The sequence below is a fragment of the Suncus etruscus genome, chromosome X, assembly GCF_024139225.1.
Source record: "Suncus etruscus isolate mSunEtr1 chromosome X, mSunEtr1.pri.cur, whole genome shotgun sequence".
In the NCBI taxonomy this organism is placed as follows: Eukaryota; Metazoa; Chordata; class Mammalia; order Eulipotyphla; family Soricidae; genus Suncus; species Suncus etruscus.
This window is the reverse complement of record NC_064868.1, coordinates 14,178,454-14,205,762: the sequence shown is the minus strand read 5'-3', so window position 1 is coordinate 14,205,762 and position 27,309 is coordinate 14,178,454. Positions and strand designations below refer to the sequence as shown.

Below are 27,309 nucleotides of genomic sequence, written 5' to 3'. Positions count from 1 at the left end.
TAATAGAGCACCACACATATCCGGCAAAAGGAAGAAGGGTCAGAAAAGTTCCTACAAAGGATGTTTTGCTAGTCTTTTCGCTAAACAGGAAGCATCAGGAGTTAAAAGAAACACAGTCTCAAAATTTTAATTTGCAAGGACCCCCAGGAAAAACCTCCACCAAATTAACAAACACATAATCCTCAGAATGTCAGTATCATGAAAGCAGCCAGCAGCAAGCCTATAGTTTTGCAGAATCACTTTTGTCCAAATGCAGTCACATCTGGAACATTAACTAGCATGGCCATTGCTCTTCCCTCTGCAAGCAACACATTCTCTTCCCCTAATTTGGTTTGTGCCAAGGTTGACTCTTCACTTGCTTCTTGGGTAAAAAAATCCTTTTTGCTCCTATCTGACATGAAGGGGGAAGACAGCTGATTCCAGGGGTCTGGAGGGTTGGTTGTAGCCAGACTTTGGATGCTCGTTGGGGTTGTAGCCAGAGTTTGGATGCTCTTTGGGTCTTTGTCTGCTCTTTGGGTCCTTGGGGTTGGCTTTTGAGACACCAACAAGAGGGACGTTGCTAAGTTGTCTTGGGTAGGACCTCTACATAAAAAAAATGAGGATTCTGAGTGGGCCTTTGGATTTCGAGATTAACCCTGTTTCCCCAATTTACAGTCAGCACTCAAGACCAGAACAGGCATTGGGGACTTTTCATGGCGATTCTGTACTTCTGGGATCAGCAGCAAATTTCCACCAAGTACTGATGGTGAATGCTTCAAGTTTCAGAGACCAAGAAGCATAATGAATGGAAAGGATATTAGTTCTACTTTATAGCACCATTGATTAAGGCGTTGAATGATTACATAACAGGGGAAAGCCAAAAACCATCCGAATGTTTCGTACTGGTGAACTTCCAAAGTTACTAAAAGGTGTGCATATCTATTTTTTTCTTGAAGTACATACTAAAGGGAGAAAGGCTTTTTTGGTTTTGGTTTTCCTAGGGGATGTTTCTCTTCCAATTGAGACAGGACGGTAGCTTTCCTGTCTGGATAGATGGGTGCTTAGATCTGTTACAAACCAAAGCAGCTTTGCAAATACAGGGCCCTTGGGTTCCAGTTTGCTCAGTGGCTGAACCCTAGAGCACCGGGTTTGGGGCGTCCAGGTTGGGGGCTTGCTCCAAACTGTGAAATCCCTTCCTCATCATTTCCCTCTTCTCTCCCTGAATGCCCACATTGGCCCTGGCCTAGGAAGTGGCCAGAAAAATCCAGATCTGGGATTGGGGGAGGGGGCAGGAGCTCTCGCAGGGACCAAGGGCACCTCCAAGCTCCAGCACCACCCAGAGCCTGGCATGCTCCCGTCCCCGTCCCCTGCGGCCCAGCTCCCGGGGCATCATCCAACGCTGGGCAATTAGCTCCCACCCACCCCCCATCCCCGGTGCCCTGTCGCTCCGCCCCACGCCCCACAGCTCCCACTTTCCCGCGCCTCTCACCTCGCCGCTCCGCCCCTGGCAGCTCCGCGGTTCCGCCCTCCGGGGCGCGCCCGCCCCCCCCCCCCCGTTTCCCGGCCGCCCGGCCCGCCCCCGCCGGCGCGTGGCTCCGCCCTCGGTGCGGCTCCTCCAGGCTCTGCTCCTCCCCGCCGGCGCCGCACTTTCCCGCTCCCGCCGCCGCCGCTGCTGCTGCTGTGCCCGCCGTGCGCCCCGCAGCGTCCCAGTCCCGCGCCTCGCCTCGCCATGCCCAACATCGTGCTGTTCAGCGGCAGCTCGCACCAGGACCTGTCCCAGCGCGTAGCCGATCGGCTGGGCCTGGAACTGGGCAAGGTGGTCACCAAGAAGTTCAGCAACCAGGAGACCAGGTGGGGGCCGCGCGGGGCGCACGCGGGCACGCGGCTGCCACCCTGGCGGCGGCGGCCCGCACTCACTGCCAGGGCCAGGGCCGGCCACCCCGCGGCCTCCGGTGCTGCAAGCCGGCCAGGGCGGCCCGAGCCCGGAAGGGCGATCGCGCGGTCACCGAGGCCGGGAGACGGGGTGCAGCGGGCGGGCTGGGCAGCGGGTGTGTGTGTGGGGGACCCCCAGCGACTGTGGCTCGCCCGGTTTCCACGCTAGGCTGAGCCGCACGCCGCGCGCGTCACCCCCCTCTCTACTTCCCTCCCGCACTCTGCTCTGCTTTTACCTGGGGCGCTTCATGGGATCGTGCTGCTCCCTGGGCTTGTGACTCGGGGAGATCGGTGTATTTCCAGGTCTAGTGACGCCCCGGAGCGGTTCGAGGGGGGGGGGGAACCGGCTGCCGGCTTGTGCTTGGCTTGAAGGAAGAGCCCGAGCTCTGGGGGCGCACGTGCTGGGGCTCCCCAGGCTTCCTCCACCGCCTCCGCCTCTAAGCCCCGAGATGCATTTGCCGCTTCTAGGAAGTTCTGGGAATTGCCAGGGGCCTCGGCTCTTGCGTCTTTGGACGCCCCCCCGTCCCCGTCCCCGTCCCCGAAGTGGTGGGGACGGTCGCGGCTCTTTTGCCACCTGCCGAAGACCACAAAGCCCTTGGACGCGGCAAGTCAAGTCGCTCCCTTAAATGCCGCCGCCACCCAGTCATTTTTATTTCTTTCCCAAAGCCATGATCCAGTGCAGCCCACATCCCCCTGGGGGCTGTGAATCAACAGCTGGAGGCCAGCAGCCTCCCCCATGAGAATCTCCAGTTCTCCATGCTATCCACACTTAAATGCAGGGACACCCACAAGTAATAAAGCCTAAGACCTAGAGATAAAATAAACCCCCAATTCCTTTAGTTTTTTTCTTTCTGGACCAACTTGGCAGTGTTCAGGGTTTATTCCTGTCTCTGCTGTCAAGAATCACTTCTGGCGGTGCTCAGGGAGGGGGATCATGTGGGGTGCGGGGGGGTGCGGGGATCAAACCCGGGCTGACCACGTGCAAGGCAAGCGCCCTGCCCATTGAACTCTGGCTCCTAAAGTTTTCTTAATTAAAGAAAAGGTGGTGGGAGAGAAATCTAGATGGCCTTGGCTTACAGAAAAAGTTCTTAGATACTACTAGGGCTTCGAATTTCTTAATGTGGAGAAGGAGGTAGCTAGTGTTGAGTAGTGTGAGAATTCCTTTTCAGTGGGAAATTGTCCCACTTCGATGACTAATGACTGTCAAGTTAAAAATCGGGTTTGTTTTTTTTTGGGGGGTGGGGGGCAGGAACCACGGATATCCCAAGGTCCAGGTCCAACTTGTGAGTTAACACCAGTTTGGTGGCTTCTAGAAGCCAGAATTATTGGGCCAAAGAATTCCTTCTTCGAGAGTATTATAGAGTGTGAGTATGCTGGGAAAAGGCTGGAGAAGGTATGCATAGCCCTGGTTAAATGGTGCCTGGTTAAATTTGCCAGTCCACAAGCCGCAGTAGGTTTAAGAACTTGAAAAATAAACGGATAATCTTTTTTGTTTTGGAGGGAGTGAATTCCGGAAGCAAATGTCATCTCACTGCACCCCAAATGCTTCACATGACAGTCAGATAGCTCAAAGGGCTGGAGGGGAGCCCCAACTTAGATACTACCCCCTTCTGCATTGTAGCAACCCCACATCAGAATGTAATTCTGTGACACAGCCCCCAGACTCTGCACAGCTGTGTTGGGTCCCAAACAACAACCCCAAAGAACCACTGATCTAGATTGTAATAAGAGCAATGTCAGGCCATGGAGGATTTCTGTTCAAAAGACTGGCAGGACTATTGGGTGAATTCACATGGATGCTGGTGTTTCACTGCGAAGACGGATGCAGTTTCATTGGATTCTCAGTGTTTTATAACCATGACTTCGTAATTCACCAGCCTGTGGGCTGAAAAACCACTCCATGTGAAGGCTGGGAATAAGTTCCGTTGTGGTGTTTTTCTGTTTGGGTATCAGGGCCAGAAAAGTAGTGAACTTCCTGACTTGGGGTTCTTTATAAACTGTGAGGTTCAGAGGTGGTTGAGATTCACAGGCCGTTCTGGCCCAAGTCCTCTGCCAGGGACCCGCATTTTACTGCGTGGTCTTGGGAAAGAGGAGAGAGAAAGGGAGAAAAAGTCCAGTTTTTCTGAGAGCTCCTTCCCGAATCTTCATGGAGCCAGGCCAGAAGTCAAGGTTGCTGGCCCCTGATCATGACTCCTTCCCAGTCCCCCTTTGAATTTTTGTGGCTCTTCATTTTGGGGTCCACTCCCATCACTGCTCTGGCACTTGGTGGTGAGGATCTACCACCTGAGTTAATTTCTATCCCTATCCCTTTCCCCTCCACTTTTGAATGCTTTGGGGGGATATGCCAGGGCTGCCACTAGGGCCTCAAATTTGATGGCTCCCTTTGCTGCACCCCCCTCCCCGTTCCTAAATGCTACCTAATTTAGCACACAGCTGATTTTATCTTCCCTCTAAGCCATTTCAGACTTGCAAGCTGAACACCAGCTCCTCTGTGGGAGACGAAATGTCTGAAATCTGGTGTAACACTCCTGCTGAATGGCCTACCCTCCGAGCCCTTTAGTGGCACCTCAAGGCCCCAAGTTTCCCGGGTAACAAATGACCCCAGAACCACACAACAGAAGTTAGTTGTTCTTTTAACTTGAACCTTCAGTGTGGGGATTTCAGCAAGGAAGCCATGTTTCTGCCCACGTGGTGGCAGTTGGTACTGGAAGTTTTGAGGTACCTAATTCAGGGCTGACAAGGTGCTACTACTAGCTTTTGCTTGGTGGCAGGGTTGGACAGCTCAGGACCTTTCACTCTCTGGACACACTGGTTGTGTGTGTGTGTGTGTGTGTGTGTGTGTGTGTGTGTGTGTGTGTGTGTGTGTGTGTGTGTGTGTGTAAGTCTGTAATTCCGGCATCCGCTCATTGCTGAGTCCCATAAACTCCTATCTCCTTCCTTGGAGATCAGTCTAAAATCCTTTCTTTTTCTAGATGGCAAACAGATGCTCTGGCCACAGTTTCCTTTTTCTGAGGGCCACTTCTGGTAGTGCTCTGGCCCAGCTTTACTAGGGGATGTAAGATAGGAGAGCCAATTCAGCCTTGTCACTTGAGCCATATCCTGCCCCCCCCCCAAATCATTTTTAGGAGACCGAAAATCTTCACTGGCGAGCCAGAAGTCACCAACAAACATCTCTTTGCAGCAACAGGAGCAGCCTTGGAGTTACTTTATACAGTGATAATAATTTTGGTTTTTTCTGGAGCCACACCCACCGATGCTGGTGCATCAAACCAGACCTCCTGCGTACCCAGCCTGCACCCAGCTCAGCTTGTTGAGCTGCCTATTATCTCTCCCACCCCAGGCCATAGCATATTTTTTATCTTTTGCAAGATTAGATTTCCTAGTCTTGGGGATTGAGGTACCTGAAAAGAAAAAAGAAAACTGGATGTTTGGGAATTTAAAGCCATCACACCCGGCCAGTAACTATTTGTTGGAACTATATGTCTCTCTTTGTCCTGCTTTCTGTAGGTAGGAATCTGGCGAGCTGCAGCTGGAGGTGGGAGACAGAATCCCTTCTCTTAATCTTTCCTTGGTTTGCCTGCATTCCTTGGCTCAGGGCCCCATACCCCCTTTTTGCAGCAGACCGCATCTTTCTGCCTCAGCTTCTGTCTTAACATAGCTTTCTCCCACTCCTCTGGTCTCCTGTTTTTAAGGAATCTTGGACTTTATCAGTGCAACTGACCTTCATTCTAGTGTTCTGCCAGTGCTCTCCTCTTTGTTATGTTAACGACTACATTTAGAGTCCTGAGATTAAAACCAGAGGTCTTTGGGGTGGGTACCACTGCATGCCATGCCTGCTTCATCTAAAAGCTGGGTTTATTTACCTGAATTATACACTCCAATGATTTCAAGTTCATTCCCTCATTAATAATTAAAGTAAAACTCGACTGAAATAGGACTGGGCTGCAGAGACCAGACTAGCCCCTTCCACCAGTGGTAGGCCTCCAGAAATTGTTAAGGAAGTTTAAGCGATGGAGATTGCTCCCCAATGTGGGTGGAAGAAGGGGGTTGGTTATTTGTGGACCAAGAATTCAGGGAGCTCTGCCAACTCTCAGCCCGAACTAAGGCTTCATGCTGTTTTTTGGGTGCCACACCGGGTGATGCAAAGGGTTTACACCTGGCTCTGCATTTAGGAATTACACCAGGTGGTCTCAGGGCCATATAGGATGCTGGGGGGTCAAACCCAGGTCGGCTGCTTGCAAGGCAAAGTGGCATTTCTGCTAGACTGTCACTCCAGCTCCAAGCCACTCTTTTTGTGTCTTCAGACGTGGAAGCAGCAAAGCTTCCAAAGCTAGCCAAATTGTTACCAGGCTAATGTGGCTTTGAAGAGCAAAGGTTTTTTTTGTTTTGTTTTGTTTTGTTTTGTTTTGTTGCACAGAAGTAACCATTTTGCTTGGGCTGCTTAGGGGCCCTTGCACTCTGGTATCAAAATTCATTTTCCAGTGATGACAGCTTGCCACAGTCCACTTTTATCTTAATTAGTCCATTTGAGACTAGATAGAAGCTGCTGTTGACTCAACCGACTGCTGGTATTCCAAATGGAGTCTTTTACATTTCTCCAGAAATAATGGCCTTGCTCATTACATTAATTTTCTTGGCTATAACTGATTTTTGACCTAGGAGAAGAGGTAAAGGGTAAAGTTGGGGGCCTCACTAGACATTTTGAAATACCATTGTCCCTGGTCCCTTAGGCAGGAGTAATCCCTGAGTATGACCTAAAGTAAATCAAGATAAAATAAAAGATTGATCGGGCCCGGAGAGATAGCACAGCGGCGTTTGCCTTGCAAGCAGCCGATCCAGGACCAAAGGTGGTTGGTTCGAATCCCGGTGTCCCATATGGTCCCCTATGCCTGCCAGGAGCTATTTCTGAGCAGACAGCCAGGAGTAACCCCTGAGCACCGCCGGGTATGGCCAAAAAACCAAAAAAAAAAAAGATTGATCTACTTTGGGGAGGGGTGTGAATTTTCTCATATCGTCTGTTCTACTGTAGCATAATGGGTGGGGTGCTCTGGAACGTGGCTAATGGTTCCCCCAGATGCTAGAAGCATGTGACTTGTCCTGGTGGTGTGTGTGGACATGCATAAAGTGTGTGTTTGGGCCATTTTACTCTCTGCAAGCTCATTTTGGACTAAGTTGAAAAAAAAAAGGTAAAATTCACATGGGGCTGGAATTCTTCCTACTTACAGCAGTTTTTTTTCAAACCAAGCAGCACAGCAGTTGCTGGCATTATTACTATATTATTATTATTATTATTATTATTATTATTATTTTATTATTATTTTATTATTATTGCTTTTTTGTGGGGGGTTTTGACTACCCCTAGCAGTGCTCACAGCTGACTTCTGGCTCTGCTCAGGGATCACTCCTGGCTGAGCTTAGGGGGGCCTTATGAGATGATGAGCATTGAACCTGGGTAAGCCAGGTGCAAGGCAAGCAAGCACCTTATCCGCTGTACTATCAATCATGCTGGTCCCCCCAACTCTGGCTCCGGGGACGACAGTGTTCTGGTGAGGAAAGTTCCTGCTGGGTGTCACTTCTGCTTATGGCACAGGTGGGCAAGCCCCTTTGTGCCGTCAATGCCCTGGGCTCCAGTCAACATATGGATCATTTCCCAACACACTTTTCAAATGATTTGAGGGATTCTCAGACTATAGAAAGTTACTGGAGGGTGCCAAACAACGAAAGAAGGAAGCAGGCCAAGAAAGAGGGCAGAAAGTGGGAAACAGGGTACAGAAGCAGGCGGAAGGGGCTTCTCAAGGGCAGCCCATTGAGGCTTCTGCCATAGAGGGGTTTGGATAATTAGCCCCAAGTTGAGGATAGAATCTCTGCAGTGCTGAGAAAATGTCAGTGCATAGGAAATGAAAGAAAGGGGAGAAGATCAGATCACTGTCTCCTGGAAAATAAATCAAACAAAAGCTGGATATAGGGCCTTGAGCCATAGATAGCACAGTGAGGTGGGTGTTTGCCTTACATGCTGCCTTCCCCAGGTTCCATCCCTGGCATCCCATGTGGTCCCCCAGGAGTGACTCCTGAGCACTGCTGGGATTCTGGAACCCCATGTGTGCAAGTCAGAGGACTTCCCTCCTCCCATCTCCTACAAACCCTGCATCTGCTGAGCTCACCTGGCTGGACATGCTGGTTGGTTGTCCATGCTGGCAGCTGAGAGAATTAGATGTATCTGACCCAGGGCTAAGATTCTATAAAACACCTGGCATACCTCCCCAGCAACCCTCTCCATGCTGACTTGGTTCTGTGTCCTTTCCCTGCACTAGATCCCAACCGTGAGCCCAACTGCACGCTAAGCCCTGCTTAATGGGGGGCTGGCCTTCTGCTTTTCCTAGCGTGGAGATCGGGGAAAGCGTGAGAGGAGAGGATGTGTACATCATCCAGAGCGGCTGTGGCGAGATCAATGACAACCTCATGGAGCTGCTCATCATGATCAATGCCTGCAAGATCGCCTCCTCTTCCAGGGTGACCGCCGTCATCCCTTGCTTCCCGTATGCCAGACAGGACAAAAAGGACAAGGTAGGTGAGAATTCAAAACAGCCACATCTTCGCCTTAATATAAGCCTCTGGCCTGCTGTCTGTTTTAGTTTGGGGTTTATTTTTTGGTGGGGTCACATCCAGAAGCACTCAAGGCTTTGTGTTCAGGGATCACTCTTGGACGAGCTCAGGAAATCATACGGGGTCCTGGAGATCAAACCTGAATGAACCCACATCAGCTACCTGCAAGGCAAATGCCTTACTTGCCATGCTCTAACTCCAGCCCTGATATATCTTTTCATTTTAGCGATCAAATCCAGGTACTGTCTCAAGCCCTTGGCATTTTGAAAGGTTTGTCTTTTACCTAACAACCCCCCTGCTAATATTTCTCCATCCCCATTTGAGGGCAAGTATTCAGTTGCCAGTATTGTCCTGGTGATGGCGCCACTGTACATCTTCGTGGTTCAGGATGGTACTGATCACAGAAAAAAGGTGGGGGGGATTCAGGAAGGGGTTCCTGGATTGAACTCATCACTAGCCTTGCTATACCACTGCACTTAAGATTGTGGGGTTTTTTTGGTTTTTGTTGTTGTTGTTGTTGTTGTTGTTGTTGTTGTTGTTGTGGGTCACACCCAGCAGTACTCGGGTTACTCCTGGCTCTATGCTCAGAAATAGCTCCTGGCAAGCTCAGGGTACCATATGGGATACCAGGATTTGAACCACCAACCTTCTACATGAGAGGCAAATGCCTTACCTCCATGCTATCTCTCCGGCCCCTGTTTTTTGTTTTTGCTTTTTTCCACCACACCTGGAGATGCTCAGAAGATTACTTCTGGTTATGCACTCAGAAATTGCTCTTGGCTTGGGGGACCATATGGGACACCGGGGACTGAACCTGAGACAATCCTGGGTCAGCCGCTTACAAGGCAAATGCCCTACCGATGCGCCACTGCTCCGGCCAATGCACTTAAGTTTTGCAAGATGAAGTGTACCTTTGTCCTATGTCCACTGTGGTGCTTCAGTGCCTCCAACTAGGTTGAACTGGAAAAGGAACAACGTGGGATAACTGGAGAATTAGCACAGTGGGTAGGATACTTCACGGAAGAAATGCAGATTAGATCTTCAGCATTCTATATGGTCCTCGAACACCACCGGCTGTTGATTCCTGATTGCAGAACTAGGGGTATGCCCTGAGCACTGCCAGGCATGACCCCCAAAATTAAAAATAGAAAATGTAACATAAGGTTGAAGATGGAGCCCAGCAAAAGAATAGCTCAGGTGTGGTGCTCTGGTTTCCTTTTTGGTTTAGTCTGTTTTTGTTTGTCTTTTTAGATTCTATTTTTAGGTCACATCCAGCAATGCTCAGAACTTTCTCCTGGCTCTGCACTAAATAATCATTCCTGGCAGTGCTTGGGGGAGCATGTGGGGCATAGGGAATTGAACCTAAATCTGCTGTGAACAAGAAAAGTCCTGTAGTGTCCTGAACTCTTTTTCCAGATCCAAGGCTCTTCATTTTTATTCAACCCCACCCCAAAAGAAAGAAACCCCAAGCAATACCGTATCTTTCTAGAAAGAAGTTATTATTCAATGTTCTTGTCTTGTTCATTTCACCCCACTCATCAGAGGAGGCTCTGGAAGTTTCTAGAAGGGATAGAAAACAATAGGACTTATTGCTTGTGAAAAAAATTAGGGAAGGGGCCGGGCGGTGGCGCTAAAGGTAAGGTGCCTGCCTTGCCTGCGCTAGCCTTGGACGGACCGCGGTTCGATCCCCCGGTGTCCCATATGGTCCCCCAAGCCAGGAGCAACTTCTGAGCACATAGCCAGGAGTAACCCCTGAGCGTTACCGGGTGTGGCCCAAAAACCAAAAAAAAAAAAAAAAAAAATTAGGGAAGGATTGGAGCTTTCAAGAAGATGGTGAGGACTTCTCCAATTCCTAATCATAAATGAGCAAGTTGACCCCACAGAAATGGACCCCTCTCCTGGATTCATACACAGCCTCTGAATGTTTAGGGGAATGAAGGGTCCCTCCCTCTCAGCCTTTTCCAGTCTCCCATCTCTGCCTCTCTCTGCACATGATATTTCCTGCCTCTCTATGATCTTTTTCTCATTAAAGAGCAGTCACTGGATTTGGAGGGGTAGGGGTCTCCGCCTTAACACCCTGCAGAAGGTCACTGCACTCAGAGATCATGCCTGGCGATGCACAGGGACAAGATGGGATACTGGGATTCAAACCCGGGTCAGTATAATGCAAGGCAAGCATTATACCCGCTGTGCTACCTCTCCAGCCCTCATCGAGCATAAGGTCGGCCACCTCTCCTATGGTTAACGCAGCTCCCAGGCAGAATACGGCTTTTTTGTTCATGTCCCACTAAACATCGGATTTGCAGACTCTATTGTGTCCTGGTATTGAGACTTTCTGTCTGTAAACAAAACAGCCACTTTCAGCAAAATTTGCAGAGAAACCAGCTCCAGAAATAATGTCATTTTGTTCAACGTGGACTGAAATTGGTTTTTTGTTTTGTTTTGTTTTTCTCTTAGGTAATTGTTAAAATTCACATTGAGCATAGGCACATGATTCAAGGGCCTGCTGCAGTCTGATTTCTAATCAGACATTTTCTGCTCCCCATAGCTTTTACATTTACCCCCAGCCATTTACGTCATCATCTCTTCTGATTAGTCCCTTCTCCATGTGGCCCTGTTTGCACGCTGGGATGAGCCCTGGCCCTAATTCAATTCCTGCAAAGGAGCTGAAATGCTGACTCCCATGCCTTCTGTTTGCCTACCAACGCTTTGACCAAGGTTGTGTTTTCACACATCGTTGCTTTCATTCACAGGGAGTAGGTTGGTTTCCTTTTGCATTCAGAATTTGGCCTTGACAGCTGCCTGTGAGCAGCTTCTGATTCCAGCTTACTCCTGTTGTCTCACTTCCCCACTTTCCCAAAGTTTTCTTTAAGAACTTTTGGATGGGGAACACCCACTCTCTGCTTCTCCCCATTTATTTATTTATTTATTTATTTATTTATTTATTTATTTATTTATTTATTTATTTATTTTGGGCTTTGGGCCACACCTGGCGGTGCTCAGGGGTTACTCCTGCTTCTGCACTCAGAAATTGCTCCTGGCAGGCTCGGAGGATGCTGCAGATTAAACTCTAGTCAGTCCTGTGTAGGCTGCGCACAAGGCACACACCCTGCTGTGTTATTGCTCTGCCCCCTTCCTTTTTTTTAAACATTATTGGGCCACACCCAGCAACGTTCAGGACTTAATCCTGACTCTCTGCACTTAGGAATCACTCCTGACCTTTCTCAGGACCAGATGGGATGCCGAATATCAAACCCAAGACAGCTGTATGCAGGGCAAGTGCCTCACCTGCTGTACAATCTCCATTTTTATTTGTGTTTTGGATCCAACCAGCAGTGCTCAAAGCTTACTCTTGCTTGGCAATCGAGTAACACTCCTGGCACTGTGTAGGGGACTCTATGGAATGCCAGGGATTGAACCTGGGTTCACCACCATTCAAGGCAAGTGCCTTCCCCACTGTCACAGGTCTGTTGCTCTATCCCTACCCTTCATTCACTTTGCTGAATGTCCTATCATTTGGGGGACCTGATCAGACAGTGCCATAGCCTCATGGCTGTCAGCACAGAAGCTAGGCAGAGATGACAACTGGGACTACGGGTGGGACTGTGGAGGGTTTTCACGTGGGGGAACTGGGGGGTGCTTAGAACTACACACCCCTGAGGATGGAGGTGCTTGCCTCTTCCTGTCATAATAAATTGTGACAGCAGCAGGTGGGGCCTGCGGTCTGAAGTGAGAGACTCTAGATTCCCTGGAGGTTGGCTCCTTAGCACTTACAGCTTCTGGGATCTTCAGGAATGGGCGATTGTTCTCACCTTTTGCTCCCATCTTCACCTGCTACTGCTTGTTTCTCAGCAGTCCTTTGAGTACCCATGTGATTGCATGGCAACCCCCTCCACGCTGTCTCCAAACCTTGCAGGTGGCCCTTTTCAATCCCAATGCCACTCAATGTCCCCTGAGCACCACTAGATGCAGGTCAATTCTTTTTGTTATTGTTTTTGTTTTGTTTTGGGGGCCACACCCAGCAGTTCTCAGGTTACTCCTGGTTCTGTACTCTGGAATCACTCTTGGCAGGCTCTGGGGACCGAATGGGATGCCAAGGATTAAACTTGCAAATGCCCTACTCGCTGCCTCCAGGGCCCTAGATATAGCCCATTTTTACACACACACAGACACACACACACACACACTCTCTCACTCATACTCACTCATACTCACTCACAGAATCCTTGATGTCGTATTTGCAAAGATTTTGTAAATAAACCAGTTTTTTCAGACCTTGGGCTCGGCTTAGCCTGAGGGCCAGTGCTCAACCACTGCAGGCATCTTGTCAGAAGATATGGGATGGCATCAGGGAGTGGGGAGTTGTCAAACCCCTGTCAAGCTGGGAATGACACTACACCGCTGATTTTCTGAGCCAGGATAGCTTGAACAAGACTCTGATGCTGGGAAGGAACCCCACGATACTTCCAGGCACCTCTGACCCATGGCATCCTTTGCACACTTCTATAGCAACATCTCCCCCAAGTGATTGACATACCCTGGGTGTCCAGTGGAGCCTTCTGTATGATTGGGCTCTTTGCTGAAAGAATGGAGGTTTGCAGGGGATGCTGAGTAGTTTTTTTTTTCTGTAATGAGTGTGGGGGGTGGTGGCAGAAGGGTCTGTACTGGCACTGTGGCACGTGTGAGCATCCAGAGTGGGCCATGGTGCTTCTCGAGCCTCCTTGCGCCAGAAATTGGTCCTTTTTCAATGGCCAATGCTCTTCTGATGATTCATTTTCTTCCTGAGAGCAAGCAGACTGGCTTTGTGTCTGGAAATGGGTGAAGGAAGCATTAGGAGACAGCCCCACTTCTTGCACCCCCCAGCTGTCCATAGTGGAGAGTAGTAGAGAGTTGAGGGTGGGATGACGGACTCCTGCCTTTTGCATTCACTGTGTATCTACTGCAGCTGTGCCCGGACCCCACGAGGAAACAGAAGCACCCTCAGACTTTCTCATGCCCTTTTTTTTTGCCCTAGAGGATGGTGTTGCATATAGCAGCTCAGATACAACTTACTTTGAGTTTCCTGCAAAGAAGCTCCCCAAAGCCTTTTAATCATATGGAGAGGTTGTTTGCATTGTTTCTTGTTAGTTTGGGGCCTATACACAGCAGTGTTCGAACAGAGGAAACTCCTAGCTCTGTGCTCACAGATTACAGCAGTGCTTGGAGGAGACCAAATGATATTGGGGATTGAGTCCCTGGGACCTCTTCATGCCACGCATAAAACGCTGTGAATGATTTCCCAGTTCCTGCTGCTTCTGTTTGTTTGGTGGCCATGCCTAGCCATACTTGGGGCCTTGTCTTAGCTCTGTGCTCAAGGATCATTCATTTTTCTGTTTTGTTCTGTTTTTGTTTTGGGGCCACATCTGGCAAAGATCAGGGATTACTCTTGATTCGGTGCTTAGAAATTGCTCCTGGTAGCCTCAGAACCATATAGAACACCAGGGATCAAGTCCAGGTCTATCCCAGGTTGTCCACATACAAGGCAAATTTGCTAGACTATGCTATTTCTCCAGCCACTAAAGGATCATTCTTGTTGAGGCTTAGGGACCATATTGAGAGCTTGGGATCAAACCCAGGTTGGCTACATACAAGGCAAGCACACTCCCTGCTGTAGTTGTTTTTTGTTTGTGTGTTTGTTTTGGTCCACCGCACCCAATGTGGTTTACTCTTGGCTCTGTACTCAGAAATCACTCTTGGCAGTCTTGGGGGACCATATGGGATGCCAGGGATTATAGCTGGGTCAGCCACATGCAAGGCAAAGGACTTCCACACTGTGCTATCTATCTGGTCCCAACTTACCCCATACTATTGCTCTAGCCCACATCCTTGTTGTATTTTAAACATCGCTGCTCCTGGGTGTTTTTTTGGTGGATGAGGCTTGCTGGAGCTCAACCACAGGATCATACATGTGTGAGGCCCTCCAGGCTATCTGAGCATACCCAGTGGGTCTGCCAAGGAATTTCCTGTACAAGGTGCTTTCATAAATTCTGCTGGATACCCAGATGGATTGTTCCTGCAGGAGAGCAGCCACGTGAAATTTGGGGTTCCTTTGCAGCCATATCTGACCATGGTTTCTCCCAGCAGAGAAATCTGGAATCTTTGGTTTGCTTTGTTTCTTGGGGGTGGAGTGATTTGGTCTACTTATTTGTTGTTCCTTCATATGTGTGTGTGCTTTTGGTTTGTTTTGGGGCCACACCAGGTGACACTCAGGGGTTACTCCTGGCTATGCTCTCAGAAATTGCTCTTAGCTCTGGGGAACATATGGGATGCTGGGGATTGAACCAAGGTTCGTCCTGGATAAGCCATGTGCAATCAAATGCCCTACTGCTGTGCTATCGCTTCGGCTCTATATGTGTGTGTTTTTAAAACTTAGTATTAACACCATGATTTACCAAGTTGTTCATAATACAGTTATTTCAAACAAGAGGTCCTCAACTCTTTTATTTTTGTGGTAAAATGCTAAAACTTTACTTAAATAAAATGTCTGCTGAATCACTGGGACTTGGGGGTTGGATTTGGGGGGTCTAGTTTGGGAAGCCATACCCAGATGGTGTGCTGCATGGGGCAGCTCCTGGATCTGTGCTCAGGGCTAACTCCCAAAAGTGTTAAGAAGATCATGAGATATTGCAAATTGAACCCAAGCTAGTGCCATGCAAGGGACATGGCTTTATCCTGGTGCTGTGTTTGTGGCTGGAGATTGGAATGTGTGCATTTAGCAACAACTGACCGAGGTGAGTAGAAAATGATGCTCTGGACAAGTTCAGCTGCTCTAAGGCAGTGGTTTGTGCACTGGTATTTCTGTAAATACCAAAGCCACGTGCACCTTTTAAGGAGTGCTGCTTTTCATCTAACTTTTGTTGAGATTGTCTGACACATAAGTGTCCAGTTGCCAGGCCTTGCATTCTTCTCGCTGAGTTGACTTTGACCTTTGGGGTTCTGAGGGTTCCTCCCCGCACTCAGCCCATCTCCCTGCTGGACTTGTTCCATCCCTGGATACAGCCTCTGCCAAAGAGCTTCGGGAAACTCACCAGCCTTGGAGGAAAGTCAAGGGTGACCTTCCACGTGGAGACAGTCAACATTTGCTTGGCTTCTTGGACATTTGCTCTCTCTACCCCTTAGAGGTCCCATAAGAGTGACATAGTCTCGCCTTGGGGACCCGTACTTAGTGACTAAGAGAGGGGATCTTTTGTTAGCCTTGGTCAATTTTTTTGTTTTTTTTTTTGGGTCACATCCAGCAGCGCTCAGGGGAAACTCCTGGCTCTATGCTCAGAAATCAATCCTGGCAGACTCAGAGGACCATATAGGATGACGGGATTTGAACCGCCATCCTTCTGCATGCAAGGCAAATGCCCTACCTCCATGCTATCTCTCCGGTCCCAGCCTTGGTTGGTCATTTTTTATTATTAGGAGTTGTCAAATGACTTTCCATGTCTAACGTTCATTTCTCTGGTAACATGGAATCACTCAGCCCTGATTTCAAGTCTTAGTGGGGGCTACTCTAGAGGTTGCCTTTTTTTCCTCTTCTTTTCATAACACCCAGGCATGTCTGTTTCAGAGCCGAGCACCGATTTCTGCCAAGCTTGTGGCCAACATGCTGTCAGTGGCGGGCGCCGACCATATCATCACCATGGATCTACATGCCTCCCAGATCCAGGTCTGTAGTGGCTCCTTAAATGTGTGTGTGCATATGCACAAATGAGCCTCATTCATGCATACCTGTGCTAGATCAATGATCCCCATCTCTAACCCTTCTCTTTTATCCCCTAATGAATGCCAGAGGTCAAATTCTAACTCAGACTCAATTTCCCAAAGGACTAATGGGTACATGGGTTGGGATTTTGGATGTTGCTTCTCATGGATTTTCCTCTCTCTACACACTCAAGTTTGACATCATACTTGATGTTGCCAGAGACAAGGGCTTGGCTTGTTGGCCGTAATTAAGCTTGCATCTGAATGTGGATATAAAGTAGCAAAACCATGCTTCCATCTCTAGGACAGGCCAAGACACTAGGATAGGAAATGAAGGTGATTTCTCAGGAACAGAAGCCAAGTTGTCAGAATAGAACTAACCAAGACACAGCAAATGTAGGAACACAGATAAAGTGGGTTCATAATTAGGCAGTCTGTTCAAAAGCACCCCGTGTCCATCATCCATGTAGATGATGTGAACCTCCTTCTGGCCTTGTCACATAGGGCTTCTTCGACATCCCCGTGGACAATCTGTACGCTGAACCGGCTGTGCTGCAGTGGATCCGGGAGAACATTTCTGAGTGGCGGAACTGCATCATTGTTTCCCCCGACGCGGGGGGAGCCAAAAGGTACATCTGTGCAGCTGACCCCAGGGCCTGCTGCCCCCACCCCCCAATTAGCTGAGGCAGCAAGTTCTAGGGGACTTCAGCCTTTATCTTACAAACAGGCCTTTTGCCTTGCACATGGCTGACTCTGGTTCGATCCACCACATCCCATATGGTCCCATGAGCCTGTCAGGAGTGATTTCTGAGCGTAGATCCAGGAGTAAACCCAGGGAGCTATTGGTGTGGCCCAAAAATAAAAACCAAAATAAAAAAGTGGGGTTCAGTGAGCCCTTTCCCTCCTGATTGTAAGAGGCATGAGATGTCAGTAAGGTCTCTTTAAAGAGCCCAGTAGCCTGGGCCCTGGAGTGATAGTAAAGTAGGGAAAGCGCTTGCCTTGCAAGTAGCTGATAAGGGTTCGATCCCCACCATCCCATATATAGTCCTCCAATCCTGTCAGGAATGATTCCTGAGTGAAGAGATTTAAATAACCCTCAAGCATGACCAAATGTGTACTAAAAAAAGAGCACAATGACCTAAATCCTAAATCCTCAGCATTTGGAAGGGAAGACCACCCACCCCCAAAGAACAAAATCTTTTTGAAAAATCAGCACTTGGAGAAGCCAAAAAAAGAAAGGAGCAGAGTGCAGGTTCTAATGCTGTCTCCAGGGACAGGTCCACATGAAAAGCCAGTCTGTGTTTTAGAGTGAGGAGAGAACATTAGAACTGAGAAATGAAGCCATAGCCTAGGCCCTATGCAGATGTGGGATGCAACCCATGTACAGGAGGCAGGTAGGGTGTTCCACAGTCTGAGCATATTTGTAGAAATGGATCCCAGCAATGATGGAGAGAGAATTGCAGAGGTTTGTATGCTTGGCACGCCCCTCACCCCCAGCCCACCTTTTGGTTCGAGGCGTGGTGTCACCCCAACCAAGTCAGTGGATCACAGGGCAATCAGGGAAACACTCCGTAAGTCATAGAAGTCAGAGGAGTCACGGCAGTGAGGGTACTTGATTTGCATGCAGCTGGCCCATGTTCTATCCCCAGCATCTGAGCCCGCCAGGAGTGATTACTAAATGTAGAGCCAGGAATAAGCCTGAGCATCGCTCAGGCGGTGTGACTCAAAACACCCCCCCAAAAACACCAACCGTCTGTTGGAGAGAAATGGACATTAAAGACCTGAGCTCTGGCTCTTGGGATGACTGGCCTAAGGAGGAAGGAGCTTTTGAGGGGAAGCAAAAGGACAGCGGGGAAGGGGCTTTTCTTGCACATGGCTAACTCTAGTTTGATCCCGTATAGTCCTCCAAGCACTCCCAGGAGCACCTGAGAATCAGCCAAGGGAGGTAAAAATAGAAGTTTTAGGCTGAAAGGCTCACAGGGGTGGCTGCTGGGTGAGGTGAGGTGCCAATATGTAGCGACCTACCCAGGAATGCCTTTGAAAACCTTTGGAGGAAGAGGGAGGGTTGAAATTAAGAATCCTTTTATTCCCAGCCTGGAATCTGAAGTCTGGCACTGCCTGGCAATTTTGAGAAAGGGACAGATAAATTCACTGCCATAGCTACCTGGGGGAGACCTGAAGATCCGCTGGGGGTGCTAAGAGCAATGCACAGCATCTCTCTGATACTTTTATCGCTGCCCCCTCCCCACCACAGGTGTTGCTCAAGTCTGTATCCTGGCAACCCTCCCCCCCAAATTTGCCAGACTTTCTTTTTTTTTTTTTTTTTTTTTGGTTTTTGGGCCACACCCGGCAGTGCTCAGGGGCTACTCCTGGCTGTCTGCTCAGAAATAGTTCCTGGCAGGCACGGGGGACCATATGGGACACCGGGATTCGAACCAACCACCTTAGGTCCTGGATCGGCTGCTTGCAAGGCAAACACCGCTGTGCTATCTCTCCGGGCCCCAGACTTTCTTTTTATACTTAGGGCAAATGTCCTCTGCAGGGGTATGTGTCCATCATCAAGGAAGAGGGGGTAATAACTAATTCCATTTAAGATCCATTGACTAATTTCCTTAAGTACACCAACAAATGATCATCACAGAAGGCCAATTTCAGATAGTAGCTTTGTATTTTGGTTTTGGCTTTTAGGTCCCACCTGTTGATGCTCAGAGGTTAGTAAGCAATGGTCTCACTGAACAACAGAGGGTGTTAGATGTTTGTCACCTGTAGGAACTTGACAATTATCCTTTTCATTCTGCCTCCTTCCTCTATCTCCCCCCTTTCCCTCTCTCCCTCTCCCTCCCCCGTTATGTATCACCACCTCTGTTCCCTGACCTTTTTTTGCACACAGCCCTCTGGCCTGGCTGAGCTGCTTGGGGGGGGATGCATGGATCAGAAAGAAGCTCCAGCCCCGTCTCTAGCAGCACTGCTGGAGATCTATCCCAGGCCTGCTATCCCATGACCCAGGAGCATTCTGATACCGGGCCCATGTTTCTTTGTCTCTGCAGAGTAACATCGATTGCAGACCGGCTGAACGTGGAGTTTGCCTTGATCCACAAGGAGCGGAAAAAGGCCAATGAGGTGGACCGCATGGTCCTGGTGGGCGATGTCAAGGACCGCGTAGCCATCCTGGTGGATGACATGGCCGATACTTGTGGCACCATCTGTCATGCGGCTGACAAGTACGAGCAGGGGAGGCTCAGGGTGGCTTGGTAATGGAAAGGAACATTCTAGGCAGGAATGGGGAGCATTAGATCCACAGGCAAACATCATGGGGGTTTGGTGTGGTTCAGAAAGGGACATGTGTCATCACAGGACCCCACAAATAACATCATCCGTATCCACATGGCTGTCGGCAGCTAAATGTCTCCCACCTCTGCTTTTGAAGAAAGAATAAAGGCAAATCCCTTAGCTGGGGTTCCCCAAGGGTGGCTCAGACAATTGAAGGGTACAGGTGCTTGGGCAAGTTTGGCAAGGGACATGCTTGACAGTTAAGCAAAACATGTAAGCGCTGTTGTATTGTTTTTGTTGTTGTTTGTTTTGCTATTGGGCCTCCTGGCTCTGTGCTCAGAATCACTCCTGGTGGGCTCAGAGATTGTACCTGGGGTTGGCGGCATCCTAAGCTAATGTTCTACCCACGGTACTATTGCTCCAGCCTCTCTGTTTTTTTTAATTAGTTTTTAGAACTTGGTCCTGGAAATGTTTTGTTAGGGGTGGAGTTGGGCCACATATGGTAGTTTTCAGGGATTACTCCTGACTCTGATCTGTTACTCCTTCTGTTAAGTGTTTGGGGACCATGTGGATTGGGATACCAAGGATCAAACCTGGATCAGCTGCGTGCAAGGCAAACACCCTTCTCATTTGTGCTATTGCTCCATCCCCTGGAGCCCCAGGTTTTATTCCTATAATCACATGATTTTCTGAGCACCAGGCTAGGAGTACTTCTGAGCACCACTACATGTGGGCCAATGATGGAAATCAAATATCTTGTTTAGGCCAAAGTGAGGACATTGACTTTGCAGGTAGCAAATCCTGGTTCAAACCCTGATATTGCATGTTGTTAGCGCAGAACTGGGAGTAGCTCACCACCCCTACAAATGAAGTTTGAAGAACTTGTGTTTATGGGGTCAGAGTATTGGTACAGCAGGATGGGTGCTTGCCTGGTATGCAGTCAATCCCAGTTTCAGCCCTGGTATGCCAGAGGGTCCCTTGAGTATCTCCAGAAGTGAATAACCCCCGAGCATCACTGGGTGTGGACCTCATCCCCCCCTAAATTAAAAATTACAGAAATTTCCTTCTTCAGCCTCACAGCTCAATTCCCAATTAAATGAACACAATTTTTCTACCATATTTCTCAACCAGATGCATTGTGGGCTTGTGGTATTCCACAGTGTCCAGACATGAAAATGCGTAATGTTGTTTGTGATGTGTCCCAATCTCTGTGGCATGAAATGGTACCTCAGTGTTGTTTTGATTTGCATCTCAGATAATCAGTGATGTAGAGCATTTTTATCATGTGCCTTTTGACCATCTTTATTTCTTCTATGAGAAAGTGTTAATTTCTTTTCCCTATTTTTGATAGGGTTAGTCTTTTTCTTGTTAAATTTGGTCAGTTCCTTGTATATCTTAGTCGCCTTTTATTTTTTTACTTTCCTCCTTCCTCTTTCCTCTTTCCTTCCTTCCCTACTTCTTTCCTTCCTGCCTCCCTCCTCTTCCTTCCTTCCCTATTCTTTCTTTGCCATGGCACCTGCATACACATCATGCGTCCAGCACATAGAGCAACTTCCCTGCCCACTCCTTTTTGCCTTTCAGTTTACACCAGGGAAGAATATGTCCAGGACTCTTGTACATGCTGCATCTTTCCCCCGCCTTGTTTTCCAGGCTGCTCTCAGCAGGGGCCACCAGAGTGTATGCCATCCTCACCCATGGCATCTTCTCGGGCCCAGCCATTTCCCGGATCAACAGTGCTGCCTTTGAGGCCGTGGTGGTGACAAACACAATTCCACAAGAGGACAAGATGAAGCACTGCGCCAAGATTCAGGTAGTTATCTATACTGCAGGCAGCCAGAACCAAGCTGGATGCCTCCCACCGGAGTTTCTGAGGCCCTCTGAATGGAGTTGCTCATGAAGGCAGATGTGGGTAGTTTGCAGCCACTCATCAGGAGAGGCTCTGGTTCTGTTCGAGCTCAGAGAATGGCCCACATCGTGGGGGTGTGAGGGATGGGATCTTAGGAAATATGAAGCAAATTAATCCACAATAGAAAACAATCTTTGTTCCAATGAAATAGAACTTCCATAGCACCTAACAAGCCTAGTCCCCAAATTTCAAGACCATCTCTAACAAAACAAAAACCCCATCTTATGTGGCAAAGGAAGGCTCATAGCCCACCTAGTCAGAGTTCAGAGATAGAAACCCTAAACTGATTTCCACTGACAGATAATGGGGAAGTGGGGTGCAACATATACATGGGGTATCTTTATAGTTAGTGGAGTAGTGTTCAGACTTATGCAGGAGAATTCTAATCCATGTGGCAGCTGGGGACAGTGAAAACACTGAGCCATCTACTGCCCAGAGGAACCCACGTCTAGTCATAGACACAGTAGAATGTGGGGGGTACTCAAATGTAATGCAATTTTCTCATTGGCTTCTCCCGGTGTCTGCTTTCTTGTTGGTGTTTAGGTCATTGACATCTCCATGATCTTGGCTGAAGCCATCCGAAGAACCCACAATGGGGAGTCAGTGTCTTACCTGTTTAGCCACGTCCCACTGTAGACCTGGCCTGATTTCTGTGAGCTGCTCTGATTCTGTAGCTTGGGGATCCCGCAACTGTAGGCTAACTGCAATCTTGTAGTGATCCATTGGTTCCCCTTTCTGAACCTCAACACCATTGTTTCCCAGCTTAGGGGGGAGGGGGGTCAGTGGTTTGGTGGTTTGCTCTTTAATGGATGTCATAAAGGAGAAAAGGTTTTGTTATCTTGTTGCGTTGGGTGAACTTTTCCTGTGTTCTGTCAGTGCTTTGAGGCCATATCTTTATATGATACATAGATTCTGTAGAACTTGGGGATGCCAAAGGAGATTTTCTATGAGAGCTTTTTGTGTAAATGGAGTGATAATGCCTATGGACATTTGGATAAAATCCTATCAAGAGTCAGCCCTTCACTTTGAAATGAAGGTTAGCAAATATATCGTGTAATGGAAGTATTATTTTAGGAACTGGTTTTCCAATAAACCCTTTTGGTTCTTGTCCTTCACTTAGACCAAATTTCAAATTGCCTCAGATGGCCATGGACACATTAATGTTTTAGTAAACAAAAACAATGCAGTTTAGTATTTTTGAATGACCACTTTGGGGAAAAATACATGTTTTGGCTATTTTCTTGAGATATCATGCGGAAAAGCTTCAAAATTATATTCCGCAAAAGATTTCCTTCTTGGAAGCATTTTGTCATAGTCTGTCTGTCAGTCATGGTCTCTTCACTCATCAAGGACCCAGCTTTTACTGGTCATGCCCTCCAGTGACTTCATATTATATAGTTTTGCACCAAAATAAAGACTTTCCCGAGTCCCCTCAAATTTAGTAGTCTGATCCTGAGTTTGCTTTTGACATGAATACAAAGGTAAATTTTGCTAAAGATCTACCAGTGCATTTTCCTTAGTCCTGATTTAAAATTCTTTTGTCCTTGTCGATACTCAGAAGTACTAAGTAACATCTCACTTAAGCCTGTATTTCTCACTTTTTCTGACTGGCCCATTCAAACCTAATGTCCTTTCTTGCTCCCTGCCCACCATGGTTCTTTATTCTCATGCTGTGACCCCACCCCCATTTATGTGACTTTCACCTATGCTTCCTTTGGAATATTCTGGTGACACTCAGGATGATGCAACTGTGACCCCCCCCCAGTTGCTTTAAGACAAGTGTTCATTGTACCTAAAGCTATTACATGAAAAGTAGGTAAAAAGATCCATGGAAGGACCTGAGCATTGTTACAGCAGGGAGGGCACTTACCTTGCATGTGACCGGTTTCATTCCTGGCACCCCATGATGTCCCCCCTAACCTTCCAGGAATGATCTCTTGAGTGAGTGCAGAGTCAGGAGTAAGTCTTAAACACCACTGAGGTCTGCCCAAGAACCCAAAATAAAGGTCTATGGAAGAAAAAAATACAAATAACCCAACTTAAGATGCTCCAATAAGACAACACAGGTGTCTGCTAGTTTTCTCTGTACAAGAGCCTCCCAAAGTGCCTCTTTATCACTGGCCAAAGGCCACCATTGAGTCTTTGAATTTTATTCTATGCACGTTGGTGGACAACCAAGAAAATTCTTCTGTCCCCAGTAATTGGTGGAATAAGTAAACCCCATGTTTTCCTTCTGCTGAGTCTTCTGACTCAGAGAGAATAACTTTGCTGATCTAGATTCTGCAGATACGAAGTCCTCACTAGCATTGTCAGACATGGAAGAGCTATCTTGGAGGTGCAAGCTTTGCTGCTTACAAGGTGGAAGAAGGGAAGTCAAAATATTACTTGTGGCAGGAACTAGCAAATTACTGTAACTTTAAAAGGCTTTTTTTGGGGGAAAGATACTGTAAGTCTGAGAAGTCGGCTTGTGGCAATACAGATGGACTCTGGCAAGACTTGGCTGGGGAATATTCTAGAAAGAGTGTTTCAATGTTCTGATTTTAATTTTTGATACATGGGAGATCTGTATTTCTTGGAATTTGGTGCTTAGAAGAAGCCCAAAACAGTTAAGAAAATAAGATGCATTTGTGGGCTGCTTGGCATGCAAATGTGGATATGTTGACATGACTAAAACTAGGTGATGAATAGTTTATTTCATTTAAGATTTAAGAACTTCAGCCTCGATGTGGTTGTAAATGAATCATGAGGTAAAAGATAAGGATATTAATATGCCAAAGTTCGGCCTCTAATTTAAGTAGTACCAGTCTCCTTACTGATAAGCATGTTAGATATGATGTCAACTTTTTCTCTCTTAGATATGTCAACTAGACTCAAGAACAGCTCATTTACATCGCTTGTGTTGGCTTAGAATATAAGATGTTAAGACCTTCCAACACTGTACTAAGACATTTGAATAAAATCCTACTACTTTCAAAGTTCGTACTGTCTTCTAGTGTTGTGTTTTCTTTGGGTACCTGGAAGTGTTTGGTTGGTACTTTGCAAATAGAATCCCAGTTACCAAAAAAATGAAATCCTGCACAGAATTTCAATCAAGAATATTTAGTGATCAGAACTTTTGTAAGCACAGAAGTGTTTGCCTTGCTTGTGGCCAAACCAGGTTCAATTGCATGTTGTGCAAATGGTCCCCTGAACACCTCCAGAAGTGAGCCCTGATCGGATTCTGGCATGACCCCTGACCACCATAGCATGGGACAACCAGGAAAAGAATTGCAATTGCTCTAAAAGTTGAGTCTTATATATCCCACCTTGTTCTGTTCTCCCCTGTTGAAAGCCCATCCCCACACCATCTGGTTTCCTATAGATAGCTCATGCCTGTGTGCATCATGCTATGGGATATGCATTTACATCGCATGCTTTTAATGTTTGTCTTTTAGAGAATTGTCCATCTATCCACATCAGCTCCCTTTGCTTTCTCTGCTTCACTTGTTTTCTGATTTCTCCACATTCAGATCCCTGGCTCCCGCTCACACCTGTTTCCTTTCACCACCTTTCATCACGTTCAGATGCATCATAGTCAGCCACCTGGCCTTGTGTTTGGGCATTGTTCCAAGTTGTGTTGCCAGGGATACAGTGAGCAGTAACCCTTTGCATTAGTCATGAAGGCTGAAGGATGTTTCCTAGACCTGAATAAATAACGCCTTCATCCAACCTTGCTATCAGGCAGCAGCTGGTCAGCAACCTGAGCTTTAGGCCTTAACGCACTCACTCCCTTGTGACCTTAGCCAGCCTGCAGCAAAGGGTCCCTGCAAGTCACAAGTTGAGCAGCACTTATATCCTAGTTTGACTTTACACTCACCTGGTCCAAAGAGCCCACTGCTCCTTCCCCTTGGCACACAGGCCCCCTCGCAGCTCTATGAGTGAAGAAAAGAAACACAGGTAAAGACACTGGCCCCACATCAGTAAGAGCTCGCCCAGTTTGCCAAGTGGATCACACTCAGAAATCACGTGAACAGACAAATGCAGAGGCCAAGAATATAAATGGCAACAATGAAAATAACAATGGTCAAAAGCCAGAAATAAGGGAAGCGTGGCTCATAGCTGGCAGACAATTCTCATGGCATTGTCTTGGCCATTATTTAGATTAGAGCATTAGGATGTTTGGGGTTTCCAGGGTCGAGAATCTCAGTTTGTGCTGAGTACAGATTCTTCCAAACTGCCTTCTAAGGTTGCTGCTCAGCTCTAGACTTGCTGCCTATGTTCCTGTGCTTTTCCCAATTAGTTTCATTTGCAGACAAGCAAGCAAAACCAACTGGAGGGGCTGGAGCAATAGCACAGCAGTAGGACATTTTCTTTGCATGTGTTTACCCAAGGATTGATCTGGGTTTGATCCCTGGCATCCCATATGGTCCTCTGAGCTTGCCAGGAGCATTTTCTGAGCGTATAGCCAAGAGGAACCCCTGAGCAACCCTGGGTATGACTCAACTCCCCAAAAAACCCCAACTGGAAAAGAAAAGGACACTGAGAGGCTGAGTGCTCTCCTGGGTGCATTGAAAATTCTCGTACATATACACAATGGAATACTATGCAGCCGTCAGGAGAGATGAAGTCATGAAATTTTCCTCTACATGGATGTACATGGAATCTATTATGCTGAGTGAAGTAAGTCAGAGGGAGAGAAAAAGTCGCAGAATGGTTTCACTCATCTATGGGCTTTAAGAAAAATGAAAGACATTTTTAACAGTATCTCAGAGACAAGAGAGATGAGGGCTGGTAGGGGCAGCTCATGACATGAAGCTCATCACGTAGAGTGATGAGTGCAGTTGGAGAGATGACTACACTGAAAACTATCATAACAATGTGAATGAATGAGGGAAGTAGAAAGCCTGTCTCGAGTATAGGTGTGGGGGGGGTGGGGAGGAGGGAGATCTGGGAAATTGGTGGTGGTGGGAATGTTGCAGTGGTGAAGGGGGGTGTTCTTTACATGACTGTATAATATATAATATATAATCATGTTTGTAATCACGGTGTTTAAATAAAGATAATTATTAAAAAAAAGAAAAAGAAAGAAAATTCTCATACTATGGGTCCCCCAAGGGTGCCTATACCTGCACCTGAGAACCCAGGATGTTCTCAGGCTGAGTGAGTGCACAGTGCTTGCAAACATGCTTTGGGGAGCCTCTGCAAAGCTACAGCTCCTTTGTACTTACCAGCTGTGTGGGGATCACAGAGGGCAACGGCAAGCAAGTTCTGCTCTGAAGGAGGTACTATACCCACTTATGGGTATGGGGTGCCTATATCACCTCCGGACTCAGGATCCATCCCACAAAGACCACACGTATTACTGCAAATGCAAGGAAGCTGGGGTCAACCATTCTTGGGACAATGGCGACCCTGACAATAGCTCGCAGCCATTTTTATAGGCAGTCTAGGGGGTTTCCACATAATCATAATTGACCTTTTAAAACTATGTATTCTTAATAAACTGTATAAGACAAATGCATATGTTTGGCTGCATCTTCACAGACCCGAGGCTTGGTGTTCAGTTTCTACGTTCTTCAGAGGCCATCTGGACCTTTTGCTTTTTTCTGGTATGTGCTATGTGCTCATAAGGTCAGGTTCTAGAGATTGGCAGCTGTTATCTTAGGCCTAGTTCCAGTGTAATGGCTTCACTTAGGTTTATATCAAAGCTAGCTTACAGAAGAATAAGTTAATTCTAAATCAAACTTGGTTCTAAACTTAGGTTCTTTTTTTGTTTGTTTGTTTGTTTGTTTGGTCACACCTGGCAGCGCTTAGGGTTACTCCTGGCTCTACGCTCAGAAATCGCTCCTGGCAAGCTCGGGGACCATATGTGATGCCAGGATTCGAACTACTGTCCTTTTGCAAACAACACA

General features: G+C 47.6%; 1 protein-coding gene across 2 annotated transcripts; it reads left to right on the top strand.

Annotated features, from left to right (window-relative positions):
* The first annotated feature begins 1,582 nt into the window (after positions 1-1,582).
* PRPS2 (phosphoribosyl pyrophosphate synthetase 2) lies at positions 1,583-24,377 on the top strand. Of its 2 annotated transcripts, XM_049767101.1 has the most exons (8): positions 1,583-1,830; positions 8,292-8,475; positions 16,109-16,207; positions 16,747-16,871; positions 19,290-19,463; positions 21,163-21,322; positions 21,962-22,070; positions 24,274-24,377. In XM_049767101.1, the coding sequence occupies exons 1-7, from the start codon at positions 1,709-1,711 to the stop codon at positions 22,052-22,054; spliced, it is 957 nt and encodes a 318-aa protein (XP_049623058.1). In that variant the 5' UTR covers positions 1,583-1,708; the 3' UTR covers positions 22,055-22,070; positions 24,274-24,377. The 2 variants fall into 2 exon arrangements, with proteins under 2 accessions (XP_049623058.1, XP_049623057.1); XM_049767100.1 differs by lacking the exon at positions 24,274-24,377 and having other exon boundaries at positions 21,962-22,833.
* Positions 24,378-27,309: the final 2,932 nt, after the last annotated feature.

Coding starts and splice junctions, on each gene's coding strand:
- PRPS2 (XM_049767101.1), top strand. CDS start 1,709: ATGCCCAACATCGTGCTGTTCAGCGGCAGCTCGCACCAGGACCTGTCC. Junction 19,464..21,162: donor ATCTGTCATGCGGCTGACAA/GTACGAGCAGGG, acceptor CTTGTTTTCCAG/GCTGCTCTCAGCAGGGGCCA. Junction 21,323..21,961: donor AGCACTGCGCCAAGATTCAG/GTAGTTATCTAT, acceptor GTTGGTGTTTAG/GTCATTGACATCTCCATGAT.